We start from the raw sequence: 19,630 nt of genomic DNA, 5'->3' as shown, positions 1-19,630 counted from the left end.
TAGAATATGTAAATGGAGAACCAGCATATATTCTCATGCATTATACTCTTATTTTTTTAATGTTAAAAAATTGCACTGAGGTAAGCATCTGGGATCAAAGAAATTTTTATAAAATGGAGAATACAAGGAAGACTCGTCACTTTTCTTAAGAGCTAATTGGTGTACCCAGTGCCCTAACATGTTATACCTTGATGGCTAAACTTCTGTTTGTACCAACTTAACCAGGGAATCAATCTATCATGTCCAGAAACATGGGAGAAATGTTATTGTTGTGAGAATATGTTAATAGTGTTTTACCTTTCATTCTAAAGAATGTTCAATAGTCATTCAAATAGCTATACTTTCATCTTAAAGTGAGTGTTGAGAATATGAAGTTCATTTAGTTTCTTTAATATAACATTGTGTCTATTTCTTGTTCTGGTATTTATTATGAATTTTCAAGTATGTTAAACTGAATTGATTGGAGAGCATACTACCTTTCAAGGGCACTGGCAGACTGCAGTAATAGGTTTGAAAAATATTAATTCATCCCCTTCCTCTCCTTTATGACTTACTTAGGGTTTATAGTGGAAAATACTTCACAAACATCGTGTTTCTGCTATAAAGGCTTATATCCACATTTTGACAGGCACTTTTTTATGAGGCCTTTGCATATTATATCACAAGCTTCTTTAAGGACCAACAATAATAGACTTCCCTTCTGACTCACAAAGGGAATCATTAGAACAGTAAAAGTAATTTTAGAAAGTTCTAATAGATGTCATATCTATTTAGAGTATTTTGATAGCTATGATATGGAATGCCAACTTTAATAATTTTAATGAAAGACATACTCTCTTCTACCATATAAGTTTTCAGGTTGCATATGGATAAAGTCAGTAGAGAGGATTCTTTCAACTTTTTCTACTAAATCACAGAAGAACAGGTACCAGAATACTTCTTTTAGCCCCAGACTTTACTCATATTTTACACAGACTGTTCATACAGTTTGAATAGGGTTCAAGTAACTAATTCTTATAAATATTAGTTGTCAAAAACTGTGTTTAGCACTACACTATTAAATCTGGAGTGACCATCTTCATTTTTATCTTACCTGTCACAAGACCTGATTTTTGAAGACTAAACTGCACATGTCTGTAGTTAGCCCTTTAATATATCCTATTCTGTTGTAAATATATTCCATCTGTGTGTGCGTGTATACATGTGCGTGCGCACATGCACATCTGAGCCAGTCCTAGGACTTGGACTCAGGCATGGGCACTGTCCCACAGATTTTTTGCTCAAGGCTAGTATTCTGCCACTTGATCCACAGCATTAATTCTGGCTTGTTGGTGGTTAATTGGAGACAAGAATTTCATGGAATTTCTTGCCTTGACTGGCTTCAAACTGCAATCCTCAGAATCCTACCTATGCTAGGTTTACATGTGTGAACCACTGGCCAGGTTATAACTGTAGTTTAACTTGTCCAATTTTACCATTAGATCATAAACTACAAGTCACCATATTTATTCTCCCCCAAGTCACTCAATTCTGTATCTAAATAACAAATATGTGCTGTATAAATATTTCTTAATTAAACAATGTTCATTGTCAGGAAACACAATTATTCTTTTAGGGATGTAATAAAAGTGTCAATTTGATACTAAAATTAATTATTATTATTATTAATTGATTTACTACAAACTCTATGATGAAAAAGTGCACATTATGCTAGTTGGCTATTTAGCTATGGTGATTGGAGAATTTATGTGCTATTATAGAGTATGTATTACCTCATTGAATCTTCTCAAGTTTGAATGAAATTTTTATCATCTCCTTTTTCTTTCTGTAGTTGAAGGAACCAATGCTTAGTGAGGATAGTAAGATCTTCTGGTGTCAGCTAATGAGTACCTAGAACAGATTGATACTTTGCTCTTGCTGAATTGCAGCACACAAATGTTGGATCAGTCGGTATTTGTAATGTGAACGTACAAAGAAGTGAAGATCAGAGAAGGGAAACCATTTTATGAGGACAAACAGCTAGTAAATGATAACACCTAGATTAGACCAAATATAGGTAGTTCCAAAGACAGCATGGCTTTAATCCAGGCCACAGTCTGTTGGCCATTAATAACAATACATTTTTCACAAATGCCATAAACAGGCGGTCCAGCATCCTGATCATGATGAACAGGTCATGGTCCCTAACCTGCACACTTTCACAACTTCTTAGGAAAGAATTGGTAGATTTATTTTTATTTTTAGTTAAATCATAATCAAGCAGAAAAGGTCAGATAAGTTGATGTTAGGCAAAATGAACCCCAAGATAAGTATTCAAATGTTTTTTCTTGCTTGCTATTGTTTCTAGCATATTTGTAAGATGTCGGTATAATTTGTGGAGGGGATGGGGGAAAAATCGTTTAAATAGGGATAGGTGGACCCATTGCAACAAAAATGAGATGTACAAGTCGTTATGTTGAAAACAAACTTTACAACTTTGGTGGGGGGCGGGGGAGTTGCAAGGGGGGCAGGGGAGGAGGAGATGGAAAGGGATGGGAAGAGGAAACAAAGGAGGAGGCTACAATGCTTGATAAGAAATGTACTCATTACCTTGCCCATGTAATTGTAATGTAATCCCTCTGTACAGTATTTTCACAATAAAAATAATAATAAAATAAAATAAAAGCTTCATCTTATTATAAAAAGATTGTGGAGCAAGACAGTTGAACATCTTATTTCCCTTTTTGTTATTTGTACACCTTAATTTCACCCTTAATATTATTGATAACTCAGAGGAAGTATATGAAAAACAAGGAAAGCTGTATTGAGATAAAGATGTATAATGCCAGAGTGCCTTGGGACTGGAATGGAGGATGCTTTTATACCTAACAACAGATACAGCAATGGCACTCACTAGACACTACGTTGAAAATGAACTGTACAACTAGTGGGGACAGCAGGATGGGAGGGGAAAACTGGGAGAACAGAGGGAAGAGGTGACACTATTCAAGAAGAAACGTATTCCATACCTGACTTGTGTAACTATGAACCCTCTGTACATCATCTTTACAATAACAATAAAAGCATTAAAAATTCTATAACAGATTCAACTTAACAAATTGCAGTAGATGTTGAATAAAGGATTTTCTTGGGCAGGTGGGCAATAAACAAAGCATTGTTTGAGCCCCTATGATCTATGATATTATGTTTGTGAGGGGACATTTCTCCTTGCCCAGTAGACTTATAAGACATGCTAACGATGGCTCTTTTTGAATCTTAGAGTCCCAGGTCCCTGACCAGCCAAGCTCTCTTCATGTGAGGCCCCAGACGAACTGCATCATCATGAGCTGGACTCCTCCCTTGAACCCCAATATTGTGGTGCGAGGTTACATTATTGGCTACGGCGTGGGGAGTCCTTATGCAGAGACAGTGCGTGTGGACAGTAAGCAGCGGTATTACTCCATCGAGAGGTTAGGTGAGTAGTGAGATGTTTGTGCTACTCAAAGAAGTGGTGATTTATTTTAAAATATGTTATTTCTTGGGAAAAGTATTCTTTGAGGTTATGATTTTAACATTCATTTAGCATGAATTAATTCTTTAAAATAATTATTTCTCTACACACACACACACACACACACACACACACACACACACACACCTTCTACAGTTGGAACTCTGGGGATTTGATCTAGAAGAGAAATCTCTCATGATAAGTGCTGGGATGTGTGCTCTTGCCTATAGATCTTAGATAAAAGGAGTGCATCTGATCATTTTTCTTTTTCCTATAGTTGGTGCAAATTTCTAATCTTACTGAGTCTTAAGAAAAATGTCAATATATTTTCCCCTTAATTGTTCTCACAAGGAAGATTTCTGTCAATTTTCTGTAAATTATCTAACTCCACTTCCCTTTTTTTAATCTCATGGCATCCATGGATTCGTTGTGGCGATGTCATTATGACTTTAAAACAACGAGATAAAAAGAGGAGATGACAATCACAGCAATAAATTTAGGATTATTCAATCCCTCCTACTTCTACGTTTGTCCCCTCCCAAATCTGATATCTCTTCTTGAAGCCAACTTGTTTTGTGTTTTGTTTTGTTTTAAAATGCAATAATTTAATTGCGGTATTTCTGAACTCACTGAAAATTTGTTCATTCTGAGAAGTCTACTGTGTGCATAAACCTTAAACTCAGGTTATATCTGACTTGCTATAGTGCTGTAAGAAATTATAACATTAGCAAATGAAAATAAAATCTATATATACTTAATATATTGGGATGCCAATAAGTTTAACAATTCTCACCAAGGAGAGGACAAGTTCATTCTACCATATTTATTTAATACCATATTATTGGCAATAAAGTACAATGATCCCGTTGGAAATGCAACCCAATTAGAAGCGGTATGGGGAGAGTTGCAACTTATTTGCAGTGTCTTTTCCAAACACAACATTTGCATGAAAAGCCCAATTTAAATTCAAATAGTTAAAATGCAGTAGCAAGGAAAGATTTTCTCAGTGAAGGTAGGAAATAGCACCAAACAGCTCTCTCTATAATTGCTCCAAACACTAATAAGAGAAGCAACTACTGAAACACTCCAGTATTTCAGTTAGCTTGACATTTAGAAATAATATCCTCTCAGTTAGTCCCTGTGTTTGAATGTGAGGGCAATCACAAAGCTCATATTTTATGGCCATCAAACCTATGTCGGGGGATTCTCGCTTATCTATTATTCAGACAACGTCGTCATCTCTGACAGTTCGTCCTGATGCCAGTCAGCAGATAAGGGAGGAGGTTACCATGGTAGTGCAGATGCTCTTGGCAATAACAAGGAACACGGCCCGAACTCGGAAGGAAGCTGTGAAGGAAAAATGCATTATTTCAACACCATGTCCTTTAGATAATGATGCTCTTCATTATGAGGAATCTGGATTTCCACTCTACCTATCTAGGAGTTTGTCCAATTAAAATTAGAAAACGTCCCTAAGTGCTTAATAAGAGAAAAAGAAAAATCTCTTTGTAAGGAATAATATAGAAAGCAAGGAGTCAAAAGCGGGGAAAAGAAAGCAAACTGGAGTCAACGTATCTCAAAAATAATAAGTTGGTTTTGTAAGACTCTGGAGAGAGAGATTATATACACATATTTTTAAATATTACAAGTCAATAGGCTTTTAACATAACAAAGTCCCCTGTACCTAACACAGGACATAAAATGTGTTATTCTTGTTGTTCATTAATTACTCTCATGGTTTTTTTGTTTCTCCATTTCACCCAAGTGTTATACATATGATGATAAACTTTCATTTTCAGGAACTCATGCAAGCCCATGTTCAGCAATGGAATGACTGTTTTATTTATTCTCTCAAAGATTAATATAGGTGTGAGGCATTTCCCCCATCTACATTAGAAAATAGCTGAGAAAAACAACTTAATGGAGGATAGGTTTGTTTTGGCTTCAGGTGTTGGGAGTTTGGATTCATTCCATTTGGGAGGGCAGCTCTCACCAGGATGGTCAGGAAGCACGGGGCAAGTGCAGTACTCCCAGCTTTCTCCCTTTCCCTTTTTGTTCCTTGTGGGCTTCTGGCCTATGGGATGGTACTGCTCACATTCAGGAAGGCTGAGCTGCCTTCTTTAATTCTATCTAGAAATATATTCAACCTACCACATAGATGTGCACTAAACTGATTTCATAAGCAATTTTCAATCCAACCAATTGACAAGATTAATCATCATCAAGAGAAAATTTGTTTTTATTACATCGTTTTGGAAAGAAATGTATTTTTAAGATTAAAAGTTTATAAGCTCTGTATGTGCAGTAAACAAAAGGAAATTTGTTGTTGCTACTTGTTAGTTTTGTTGGTCTTTTGGAAATAAGACTTGTCTGCCTGGGCTGGCTTTGTTAAAGCAATGTTCTCAGATCTCAGCCTCATGGGTAGCTAGGATTACAGGTATAAGCCATGAGCATCTGGTGAAGGAGATTTCCTTTTAAGAACTACATGAGGGGCTGGGAAGGTGACTCACTGGTAGAATGCTTGCCTTGCATGCCTGAGGCCCTGGGTTTGATCAGCACCACATAAGCAAAAAGAAAAAAGCCGGAAGTGGCGCTGTGGCTCAAGTGGTTGAGCACTAGCCTTGAGCTGAAGAGCTGAGGGACAGCGCCCAGGCCCAGATTTCAGGCCCCACAACTGGACCTCCCCCCCCCAAAAAAGAACTACATGATATTGATACCACTAAAATTAAAGTTATAATCCATTTGAGAAGATTGTCCATATCTTTAAGTATTATGGTCATAGTTTATAATACACAATCATTATGAACAGTATCTAAGATTCCTTATTTTAAAATAAAGAAATAATTTGTATAGTGCAGGTTCATAGATCCTCAACCAAAGTGGGCACTTTATATATTTATAATTAATGTATAGACATCTTACCCCTTGTACTTGAAAGTCTCTAATGACAGGCATTCTTTTATGTATATATTTTTATTGTAAAAATAATGTTCAGAGTAAGGATTTAAGTTGACAGGCATTCTTATATATGCAACATATAATTTGAATTTTGCATGGTTTAGAAAAATTAACTTGAAACCAAATCAATTTTTAAACTATCTACATTTGATCTGTTGATCTACTTTGTATATAGATTATTATATATTTACATTATATTTAAAATACATAATTAGTTTCTAAAAGATCTTAATTGATATATTCTTACCTTACAATACAGTATATTTAATTTTTTTATTAATTTTTCTCAGCAATATTTCATAGATTTCAACATAAAGTGCTTGAATGCTTTGTTTAGATTTAGTCCTTTAAAATGATTTTGGAGATAATTTTGAGTGAAATTATTTTCTCATTATTTTCCAATTGTTTAAGTTAGAAACATACAAAGGTTCTCTAAGTAATAACCCTATGTCCTAACACCTGTTAAATTCATCTGTCCTTTCTGCTAGTTTTTAGATGCCATGTAATTTCCTATTTAAATAAGCCAACAAATATGTATATAAGAGCAGTTTTCTACTTAATTTCTGAGTTCTATGAAATTCGTTTCTTTTCCTTGACCAATTTAAGTGGTCACTAAGTGCTCACTAAGTGGTGAACAAACTGTTTAAAGTGTCAGGTTTGCTTTGTTTTCTGATCTTAATGAGGGAATTCTCGTCTTTACCCTGAATCCATTGTGAGATACAGGTTTTCATTATCAACCTTAAGAAATACACTCTTTCTAGTTTTACTACAATGTTTATCATGAACAAATTTGTAGATGTTTTGTGATGTCATTTTACATCTCTTGGCATGATGAAATGCAAGTAGCTTTTTCTTCAAAGATGGAGAATTGAATAGGCTTTTTGAAGAGTAATTAGCCTCAAAATTCTCATGGTGAAATTTGGAAATCCTATGTGATCGTCATGCATTATTCTTTTCTTCTTTGGTTGGACCAATTTGATGATAGTTATTAAAGATCTTATGTACTCATGTTCCTATGGTTATATTTGTGTACATTTAGTTTTCATGTAGTGACTTTATTCCTTTCTTCTTTATTTCCTACTATTTGGGATTGAGCCAAGACTTCATGCATGCTAGGCAAATAGACAGAAAGACAGACAGACAGAGTTAGATATAGTTATATTGTTATTGAGATCCAGCCTTTTAAATTTTGCCCCAAGGTGGCCCCAAGAGTACCCTACATCACCTCATGAGTAACTTTGATTGTATTTTTTTTCCATGTCTGGCACATCTAGTTCCAGGTTTTATTAAAATTATATTATTCTAAAATTAGCTGGACAGTGTTTCTTCCTTTTACGTAATGAAAAGATTTGTTTAGAATTGGTATTACTTATTTCTTAAATATTTACGGAATTTACTAGTGAAACCAGTTTTATGTGAGGTTTTCCTTTATAAAAAGCATTTTGATAATAGATTAAATATCTTGAACAGGTATAGATCATCTCAGATTTTGTACATCCTCTTGAATTAACTTTTAATATATTTTCTGAAGGTACTCCATTCTTTTTGGCTATGTCTATTTTATATGAGCTATTCCTGATGTCTTATCTGTGTTGAAGTCACCTTTTCTCATCTTCAGTATTCATCATTGGTATTCCTTTTTTGGTGAAGTATTAGTAGAAGTTTACCAATTTTAATTTTCTCAATGAAATTTTGTTGGTTATCAGCTATCAACTAAATTAGTCTTGGTCTTCTAAAAAATAAGAATATTAAATTATACTCCGTGATTAATGCAATAATATGGAGGTCTTTTTTAAGTAAAAATATTCAGGTGTAGGGTAAATTTATTATTTGTTTAAAGGTATTTCTGTTGATATTAGGGTTTAAACTCAGAGCCTTAGACTTTCCAAGCAAGCATTCTACCATTTGAACCAGACCTCTAGGTCTGAATACGTTATCTATTTCTAAATACTATCAAACACTTTCATTTTCTGATTAGAGATATTTTGCTTTGAACTGTTCAGTGAAAGAGAAGCAAGAAAATTCTATTTTACAAGGTATTTAAGAAATCTGAAACTAGAATAACAAAAGCATTAATGAGTCTTTAAAAAACTGCAAACAAGCATATATAATTAGGGCATTGCTCTTATTATCACATTGTGTATTTTACTTTGTATCACACTGTATTTTATTACAAATAATATATATTATGTATTTCCTATGTACATTATATATAAAATAATTTGCATTATATAAAACATTTCAAAGACTAGATAGATAGCTAGATAGATAGAAAGATTTGTTCTATAATTTTTAAGACGTTTCAGTTTTCAGTAAACTTTGAGCTATGTTGGGTTGGAGCTTACATTTTTACATAAATGATATAGCTGGCTCCAGTGGATCATATCTGTAATCTTAGCAACTCAGGAGACTGAGATCTGAGGTTTGTACTTCCAAGTCAGCCTGGGCAGAAAGTCTGTGAGACTTTCATCTTCAATTAATCAGCAAAATTCCAGAACTGGACACATGGCTCAAGTGGTAGAGCAGTAGCCTTGAGCAAAAACTCAGGAACAGTTGCTAGGCCCTGAGTTCAAACCTCAGGATCAGCACACAGGCTTGTGCATGCCCACACATGCACGTGCGCGTGCACATACACACACACACAATGGATGATATATAATACAACTTTAACTATAGTTGAGGGTTTCAAGCTTTGAGACTGTAGTAAGTCAACAGGTATATGATATATAAAACATGTTCACTTACTGAAATTAATTATTTTTTGTTGATTTTTGTTGTTGTTGGTGGTGGTGGTCGTGGGGCTTGAACTCTGAGCCTGGGCTCTGTCCCTGAGCTCTTCAGCTCAAGGCTAGTGCTCTAAAATTAATTATTAAGCATAAGAAGCTACACAGTGGTACTACTCCATTCAATGTGAAAGACAAAAATGTGAACTCCTTCTTTTACATACAATGAAATCTTGATTAGAAAATCCTGAGTGGGAGCATTCAATTCCTTCCACCCTAGCACAGACTGCCCAAAGAGGAAGGAGAAGGGATGAGAAAAGGTCACTTCATGAGATCATTTCTCAGAATATATGAGGAAGAATACATTTTATCTTTTTTTCAGGTTAGTGTCTTCAAACCTATAGGCATTTTCTTGCAGTCTTTAAAGACAGCTGCAGGGTGTTTCATTAATAATGCATACTTTCTATTTGTAACTTTTCTCACTCACTACTCTCTGAGGTCTGAAGCTCATGCATTGTCTTATACCTGGTGAATTTTTTAAAGCTATTTGGAAAAATCCATTACAAAAAAATGAACACCATTATTGAACAGGAGAAAAGATGTTATTGGAGCAAAATTTCTCTCTATTCATATTTCAGTAGATATCACTGAATCTGCTCTCTTTTCTTTGTTTATAAGATTAACTTGTCACAGCTTACCTTATATTTTATCATGTACATTGTCATTAAACCAAATTATAAAAATAAAGCAATAATTGAGCCATTTATTATCCCAACATTAGATTGAAAATGTCAAATTTTTAAAATAACTTTTCAGTTTAGTGTTTTCATACTGATGCACAGTGAGTCAGTAAATTTTTCCTAAAGAATGTACAATTACCAGTCTAGTGCTTCATTTTTCCATTAAGCCAGGTACCCAAATTTACAAATGAAGAAAGAGAACATGAGAACCAAAGTAAAAAATTCAAAGCTAATTTATTAAATGAAATAAATGTCAAGTATAAGATACAATCTCCCAATAAATGCTACAGGAAATGAAAAAGGACTGAACATTTGTTTTGGTATGGACAAAAAAACATGGTGTATAAGTCCCATGATCAGAACCTACAAGTAGAATTCAAAGCCACAGGGAAGGCACACTTCTTATACACAACACAAAACCAAGATGCTACAGCAAAATCATATCCATTCAACAATGAAATGAAATCATTTAGCCACATAGAGCACAGTCTTCACAGTTCTGATTAATCAGAATCATGTATCATTCTCAAATCTTAAACACTTTGCACCCTCTGACTTACTAGTTGTGACCATCTTGATTCCTTTGTGTTGCCTGTGCTTCTTGAACCTAGTACTAATGACAGTAATGAAATATTACCCCACTTCACAATGCATTCCAAAGGTTTTCTTCATATATTACCAATGTCTCTTAAAAGTTAAAAACAATAATACATTTTAGTTCTAATCAGGCAGTTAGTTACCCGCTTTAACACTTGCTAGCATTCTTCTTGGGTCACATCAGATTCACAGCTTATTCTTTCTTCTTTAAGGTCTTCTTTGATATTCCTTGTAATGACAGTTGAGCTGATGATTCATGTTTTATCTTTATATGCTTGAAAAATTCCATTGGTTGTGTTTTTTCATAATTTTCATTGAACCTAGAATTGAAGGTGGCAAATTTTTCTTTTAGTACTTTAAAGGATTAAACTCTATTGCTTTAGTCTCTACAAGGCTATGACATTTACACTTATTTGCATACCTCGTTACCTGTGAACCTCTCTCCTACATTGCAATGCTTTTCTATGCCATTGATATTATACAATGGTGGGTTCATGTCTTGTAGCTTTCTTTGTCTCCTCTGCTTGAAATTTACTGACAATCTGGATCATTAGGTTTACAGGTTTCATCGGATTTGGGGATATTTGGGGCACCATCTCCTCAAATAGTTTTGTTTTTCCTGTCCACTCTCAACCCTCTCAACTTGGAACACAGATGACAGAGATTGTTAAGCATTCTAGACTACTACAACTCATACTTTATGCACAGGTTTAAAGTCTTTGTGTGCTCTGTGTGTTTGATTGGGGATAGTTTTTTTATCAGTATGTCTTTAAAGTCACTATTTAGTTTTTCTTTATTGTTGAATTAATATACATCTGTAGTGTGAATGGATTGTATTGTGAGTTTTCATGTGTGTGCATAGGGCATTTGAAAAAAATCCCATCCTCTACCCTATTTCTTTCAAGGAGTATTTGGTGGGTTTCATCTTGCTAAGTGTGTGTGTGTGTGTGTGTGTGTGTGTGTGTGTGTGTGTGTGTGTGTGTGTGTGTGTGTGTGTGTGTGTGTGTGTGTAATACAAGTTTTTAATTGGGTAGTCTGTTATAACCCAATCAATTTTATTTCTGTATTTCACATTGACTTTAGCCTTTAGCACAGTTCGCTTCAGCTCTTTTACTGTCTGTTAACATTCTACTTATGCTCTCAGTCTTGTCTCCACCATCTTGGATGTGTGCAGTGTCTTGTCTGGGAATTATGTTATCAGTATCACTTCTAGGCCAGTTTCTAATGATTAATTTTTAATCTCTTCGTTGGGATATTTTTGACTGGGTCTGTGTGTGTGATATTTTGGGATGCTATTTTGTGCTTCATAAACTGTTCTTGAGTTATGTTCTAAAATGCAGTTAATTGGGAAAATAACCTCTTTGAAGCCTGCCTTGCCTTTGATCTATTTTGGTGATGGCGTCTAAAAGCATGGGTAATCAAATTTGCCCCTCTACTGAGAAAATAACTTTCTCAAGATCTTCAGCCAAACCCTCATGAGTTAGTTGATTTTGAAATGCCTCCTGGAAAGCCACTTTATCCAGGTCCTACATGGGCCCCAAAGACTGTTACCTCAACTACTATGGAGTGGTTCATGACCTTTCTTGTGGAGCTTCCCCATGCACAGCTACCAATAAGCATCCAGGGACAAACTAAAGAGGACCTCTGTAGACCTCCATAGCATTGACCTCCTGTGCGTTTCTCTTCTTTCTGGTACTCTTCTCCACAATTTTAACGATTTAGGTCACCTCCTATTTCCACTCGTGTCTGTAATTGAGGGATTTTGTAGGCTGCTTTCTGTATTTTTCCTAAAATCTGAACATACTTTATGCCACAAACTGAGATTCACTTCTTTCAGGGATTACTTGTTTACCCAGTGTCTGAAAACTATTGTATTAGATATTTTGTCTTCTTTAAAACGTTCTTTCAGGCAGGAGGAATAAAGTAAGTCCCTATAAATCCATTCTGATTTTGGCCAGAATTGAGAGTCCTTTCATAACATTTGAGTAATTCCTTTACTATTTAAGTATGCCAAAATTTTCAGCCATTTAAGGATATCAGAAATGCCAAACTACATTAGCCCTTATCTCTGACACAAATCTCATCCAGCATAAAGCCTGTCATATGGCATTTTTCAGGAGTAAATTTAACTTGAGTGCTCTCAGAAATAGGTCTTCTATCTAACCTGTGGAGAAATGAACCTTTGTAACTCCCCGGGTGCATTCTAAGTTCAGTGAATTCAATGTAAATTACAATGTGAAGCTCAGCATCTCCTCCCATCAAGAAAAATAATCCCTTCATGCATGGAATATAAAAGTTTTGGGTTTATGACATGCAAACATTTTTAAATCAGAAAAATCAATGTACGTTAGCAGCATCAAGAATGGTTGACATACATGAATAAAAAATGAGTTAGCACCATGGAGAGGGTATTTCATTACTGTGAAATGAAGTACATTATAGGTTTTGGTTAACAAAATTCTACTCTGTATTTTTGAAACAGAGTGAAGAAGAATTATGGAGAATGATTTTTGACCTAAAGTCTGAGAAACCTAATCCCAAACACCTAGCAACAAAAAGTCATTTCATGGTAAAGAAAATAAAAATGGAGTCAGGACCCCCACACACACATACACACACATTCTTATCCCCAAATATCTTATTTGGAACATATATGAATAGCTACAGCACTGAGCACAAACCCCAGCTGTGTTTCAGGTGGGATCAGAACAGATCATTGAAAATTAATCTATTGCAAGCTATAGAAACCATGTTAAAAGAAAGGCAATTTTCTTTCTTTTATGAATTTGTAATTGTTTACACAGGAGTCCCAAGTTAATGTTGGTGGGCTCTGCTTTTTCTGCTTTTTAATCTTTTCACTGGACAATAGAGTTTTACCTTGGTTGGATTATTTATGCTTTTTATCTTACATTGCATATAACCTTTCTCCATCAATAACATTTGTCCAACATCTACAGTGTAAATGTGAATGGAATATAGATACTCATGAATCCAAAGAAAAACTTCTCTTCTTATTTTCTTAGTATTTCATATGCCCTTTGAGGTTCTGCTTTGTGTGAGTCAATGCTTTGATTCTACAGGGGCAAATGAATTCAATATATAATGTATTACTTGACTTACATTTTCCTTTTCCAGTGGTCTTGCCATGTGGTTAATATGAGTCAAAATGCTAAATTGGTAAGATTTCCAATTGCAAGAAGTTAATAGAAAAATATTTTGTGTTAGGGTTATGCTAGAAGACCAACTTTTCGCTAATTTTTACTAAAAGTATTCTCTAAGAATGACTTACTGAATGACTTTTAAGCATGAGGCACCTTATGGAAGACAAAAGGAGGTTAACAAAGTAAGACATATAGTTGGGTATATTCTAGGTTCCCTGTGTCTTCTGTTGTAAATAGAAGAGTACTTCTTGAAAAGAGTAAAGTTCATGTGATTTCTTTTTTATTTTATTTTATTGTAAAGGTGGTGTACAGAGGAATTACAGCTGCATAAGTCAGTCAATGAGTACATTTCTTGTTGAACAGTGTTACCCCTCCTTTATTTTTCTCTTACTTTCCCTCCCCCCTCAAATTCCTCCCCACACAAAATTGTAAAGTTCATTTTCAACATAGTGTCTCATGAGTATCACTGTTACATTGGTTAAGCCTTTGTCCTTTGTCTCACCATTTTGTAATTTTTCTTGCCTTCTCCAAATCAGATAAACAAATATACAAGACACAGGGTACCAACATCAAAAACAATGACACCAAGGGCTAAAACAAAGGAAAAGAAAAAAAGGAAAAAAAGGAAAGAAAAAGGAATAACTTCACACAGTGCAATAAAAAATCATCAAAAAAAAAAAAAACAACCATCCCATTAATAAGTGGGGTCAAGAATTAAAAAGACTCAAGTGGTAGAGTGCTAGCCTTGAGCTAAATTGCTGAGGGACAGTGCCCAGGCCCAGAGTTCAGGCCCTATGATTGACCCCCCCCCCACACACACACACAAAAGAATTAAAAAGAGATTTCTCTGAAGAGGAAATAAGAATGGCCAATAGGCATATAAAGAAATGTTCAACATCTCTAGCCATAAAAAGAAATGCAAATCAACACCACAAAGAGATTCCACCTCACCCCAATTAGAATGGCCATTATCAGGAAACAAATAACAGATGCTGGTGGGGATGTGGCCAAAAGGGAATGCTACTACACTGTTGGTGGAAATGTAAAGTAGTTCAACCATTCTGGAAACTCCAGAAACCTCCATAGTGGAGGTTCCTTAAAAGACATAGAACTCCCCTATGATCCAACTGTCCCACTCCTGGGCATTTACCCAAATGAACACAAACAAGGGAACACTAAAGTTATCAGCACAACTATATTCACTGCAGCATTATTTTCCATAGCTAAGATATGGAACCAACCCAGATGCCCCTCCGTAGATGAATCGATCAGGAAAATGTGGTATATATACACAATGGAATTCTATGCTTCCATCAGAAAGAATGACATTGCCCCAATCATAAGGAAATGGAAAGTCATGGAAAAAATCATAGTAAGTGAAGTAAGCCAGACCCAAAGAAACATAGGCTCATGGTTTTCCTCATTTGTAATAATTAGTAAAGTTTATGTGATTTTTGAAAGAACCATTATACATTTGTTTGAAAGGTTCCCTTGATGTCAGTTTGTAAGAGCAATTGGCCTGGAAATGCTTGACTCAAATTTTGAATTTGAAAATTTTGACTCAAAGTTTGAATGGGATTAATTCTCGAGGAGAACATTTGATGCAGGAAGTATAAGAAAGAGAATATAGGAGTGAAATGAAGAGGTTCAAGGTCTGAACACTTTAGTTGAGCCATGATTGCAAGTTCTTATAAAGCAGGTGCAGGATTAATGAATAGAAAGATAACTTGAGAGGAAGGTATGAATAGGCTTAAAATTGTAACTTTTGATATTATAAAATATGCCTTTCCTAACTATTCCAAAGATGATGTTGTATAGCATTTTTGGGGGTACTAATGGAATTAGAAATTCTGGGAGCTTTTGTGTAAGTCACTTGCCTATTCAGTTAGTTACCCAATAGCTAGTCATTTTATATCATGTAGCATTTGAACTTGGGGGGCCTTGCTCTGCTGTAGTCCAGTCTGGTGAGCTTGAGATTTTTCTGCCTCAGATTCCTGAGTTCTGAGATTACAGATTTATACCACCCCACCTGGCTATTTTTATGAGAATAGTGAAATTCAGAGATAAAAGAGAAGCAGAACTATAGTATAGCAGTTTGTGAGTTGATTAGACCTCATTAAGATGTGTTTTTTTTCTTTTTCTGTTACTGGTATATAGTAATTGAAAAACTTGATGGCTTTCATCATGATATTTTCATTCATTTAGATAATGATCCTATCTATTCATATTTCCAGTACCCTGTCTTATTCCCTCCCATCCTAATGGAAGATGTAATTTATTAAGGAGATAGTATTATCTAATACTATGAGTAAGATGTTATTCTCCTTCCTCACAGGCTCTGTTCTAAAACCTGCCTCATGAAATAGGAAAAGGACTACTTTGTTATGACTTCATTAATGCAAATTATCCCTAGAAAGTTGTGCACTATACTTTGGTCCTACTATTTAAGTGGATTTGCTTAATATCAAACATTTCTCAAGGGGAAGCACTTTACCTTTTTTCAATGACATCTAATTTAGTTTCTAATGTCCTGAAGTACTTTAGCAAGTCCTGACTCGATCTACAAATGCCAGTGACTTCTTACCTGACCTGCCTTTAAGAACCAATATCTTTTCATCTTCTGTATACTGCTTTCTGTATCTCTGTGGGTCCAGATGATACATATACTGGACTACTATACACATTCACATGTACACACACACACACTCACATACACAAAGTCTGTCTGGGCCTGAGTATTTGATTGCTTTTGAGTGTTGGGGACATGAGGCAGGTAATTTAATAATTAAGATTTATATATTTAAGAGTTTAAAGAAATTTGTTTTTAAAACAATAAGTGACAAATCATTCCATTGTATTTTTTTGTCAGTCATGGGGCTTGAAATCTGAGCCTGGGCACTGCCTCAGCTCTTCCGCTCAAGGAGAGCGCTCTACCACTTGAGCCACAACACCACTTCTGATTTTCTGGTGGTTTATTGGAGATAAGAGTCTTACAGGCTTTCCTGCCCTGGCTGGCTTTGAACCACAGTCCTCAGATCTCAGCCTTCTGAGTAGCTAGGATTATAGTCATGAGCCACCAGTGCCTGACTAATTCCATTGTATTTCATGATATATATATATATATATATATATATATATACATATATATATGATATATATGGTATATATCCATATATATCATATATATAGTATTTATGTGTATGTGTGTGTTTTATGTGCTGTGCATTTTGATAATCAGAATTTTATACAAACATGAAAAATAAGTCACATTCTAGTATGATTTATATAGAAAATTTTGGCAAATGAAGCGATAGGATAGAATCTATTATGTCTAACAATGTCAATCTTGGAGCACATGAATTACTCAATCACATATTCTGTTCATTATGTTAATTGTTCACATTTTCTTCATCTGCACAATTATTGGAAGGCCTTATTTATACTCCAAATTTCAAGGAAGTATTTTAGCTATACTTGGAATTGTATGTTGTGATAGATGAATATGAATAGCTTTTGGCTAAACTCAGCATTTCACTGTCTCTTTGACTAACAAATATAGCCTTGCAGTTCAGATGCAGCAAATTATGTTATAAATCCTATTAAGAATTAGTCAATTGCATGTCTACAGCTCTGTTGTCTCCGTTCATGTAAATGAGAACAAAAACAGAACTTCAATAAGGTACACTTTTATTTCTTTTAATACCATGTGAAGTTTCTTCTTGGAAAGGAGAGGCTAAATCTCTGTGTTGGGAGCTCAGATTGCTTCTAAGAATTCATCATGTTAAGGTCCAAGAGACTGATCATGTTCTTCTGTAATAATTGAAGTAAAAGTCAACATTGTCTTCTTAATAATTAACATGATGTCGGGCTGGGAAGGTGGCTCAGTGGTAGAGCACTTACCTTGCATGCCTGAGGCCCTGGGTTCGATTCCAGCACCACATAAGCAAAAAGAAAAAAAGCCGGAAGTGGTGCTATGGCTCAGGTGGTAGAGCGCTAGCCTTGAGCTGAAGAGCTGAGGGACAGTGCCCAGACCCAGAGTTCAGACCTCATGACCAGACCCCCAAAAAATAATAATTAACATGATGTCTTAGAGATTATTGATTTCCTTAAAAAGGTGTAGTGGTTTAAGAAGGTCTGACTAGTCACCTCCAGGGTCTAACAAGGTTACATAACTTTGACAACAAACATCACCAGAAGTCCTTACATTAGGGATAATCTAGATGAGATTAAAATGGAGAACCAGCTGGGTGCTGAATCAACTGTGTCCTTTTAGAAGAGTCTCACACAAGCCAGGCACAGGTGGCTCATGAATATAATCTTAGCTGCTCAGGAGACTGACAGGTGAGGGTTGCCATTTGAAACCATCAAGGCAGGAACGTCCATAAAACTTTTATCTCCAATTAACCACCAAAAAAGCCAGAAGTGGTGCTTGTGAGTCAAGTGTTAGAATACCTGCCTTGAGTAGGAAAAGCTAAAGCCCTTAAGTTCAAGCCCTAGTACTGGTGCATATTCACACATACACACAAATACACACACACACACACACACACACACACACGGAGACACAAAAGAGGAGAAAGTCCTGTGGATTTAACACACACACACACACACACACACACACACACACACACACACACACACGGAGACACAAAAGAGGAGAAAGTCCTGTGGATTTGGAGATTGGAGTGGCACAATCCATCCTGATAAGCAACAGAAGCTAGAAAAGCAAGCTGACCTCTCATGGGGCCTGAAGGTATGGCCCTGCTGATCCCCTAATTGTGGACATTTGTCCTTGAAATCTGTGTGGGAACAATTTCTGTTGTTAGGCTTCCATTTAAAAAGAAGGTACCAAAAACTCAGAAAGGATATTTATTGTAGAATGAGAGCATTAGAATGATAAGGGCTGATCATGTGCCCCTTTATTGGAAAATTCAAGTATTAAAATAATTATTACTGGGTAGTTAAGGGGAAACTACTTTCACTATCCAAATGAATAGTGGTCTTCTGTTGATCAATTGCTTCTTTTACAAAAGCTCAGATTATGCACATTAGAAACCAGACACAAATTCTGCAGATTTATCCACATCTACCTTTTCTGTAACATACAGGGTCTTTACTAGAAAAAAGAAAAGAAATTTGAAGGCTACCCAATGAATACTGCACATGGACTATTTTTTTTCTTATTAAGAACAACCCACCTGTAGAGCAAAATAATCATTTTTTCTTTTAACTTGTAGAGCCAGGAATTATACCCACATGAGTAAAGTAAGCAGTTTATTTTTATAAAAATCAAATTTGCAAGGCTTGCATGCCAGTTTTTCTGAGCAAAAATAAATAAATAAGAAAATACTATAAAAGTACTGGATAAAATGGTATTTACACAAAAGCTGCAGATTTGAAGCAAAAAGATATCTATTTGATTTTATATGTGCTTATTATTATTATTATTATTATTATTATTATTATTATTATTATTATTATTATTATTGCCAGTATACTTATATTCTTCCAGCAGGACTGTATTCCTTTCACTTGCTTTTCTAATATATGACCACATATTATTGAGTGATCTCTTTTACTACTTTAACCTGTAATAAAAGTTGAGGGGCTGTGTTTCTGACCACCATAATGGGAGGTGTCTCTGTTGGATTACATAAAAGAATTAGAAGCCTGGGTAAACACGAGGTCAAGTAACGACATGTGAAGAACTTTTGGTAATGAGGGAAAAGCACACACATCTCCTTTATGCAATAAGGGTCCAGTTTTTGCTCTTGATATTTCTTTGCTACTTGTCAGCATTTTAAATTTCCAGTGCTCAATGTGGTAATTTCTCTGTATTTGGTCAACGTTACTGAGACACAGTGTCCTGGTTTCCTCAATCTGTCAAATGAGCATAAAAAGCAGTTCCTAGCCTCACCAGGAATGTCTGAAGAGAAAGCAGATCCCGTCTGTGTGGAAGAA

General features: G+C 35.3%; 1 protein-coding gene across 2 annotated transcripts in view; it reads left to right on the top strand.

The window, feature by feature from the left end:
• Positions 1-19,630, top strand: part of Dcc (DCC netrin 1 receptor) — a 1,013,564-nt gene that overhangs the window by 852,794 nt on the left and 141,140 nt on the right. For both annotated transcript variants that reach the window (XM_070029124.1, XM_070029123.1), the window contains exon 15: positions 3,260-3,454. In XM_070029124.1, the coding sequence (XP_069885225.1) occupies positions 3,260-3,454 (195 nt within the window). The remainder of the gene's footprint in view (positions 1-3,259; positions 3,455-19,630) is intronic.

The sequence above is a fragment of the Dipodomys merriami genome, unplaced genomic scaffold (genome assembly GCF_024711535.1).
Source record: "Dipodomys merriami isolate MVZ:Mamm:240054 unplaced genomic scaffold, mDipMer1.0.p SCAF_2, whole genome shotgun sequence".
Lineage (NCBI taxonomy): Eukaryota > Metazoa > Chordata > Mammalia > Rodentia > Heteromyidae > Dipodomys > Dipodomys merriami.
This window is presented reverse-complemented; position numbering and strand designations above follow the sequence as displayed.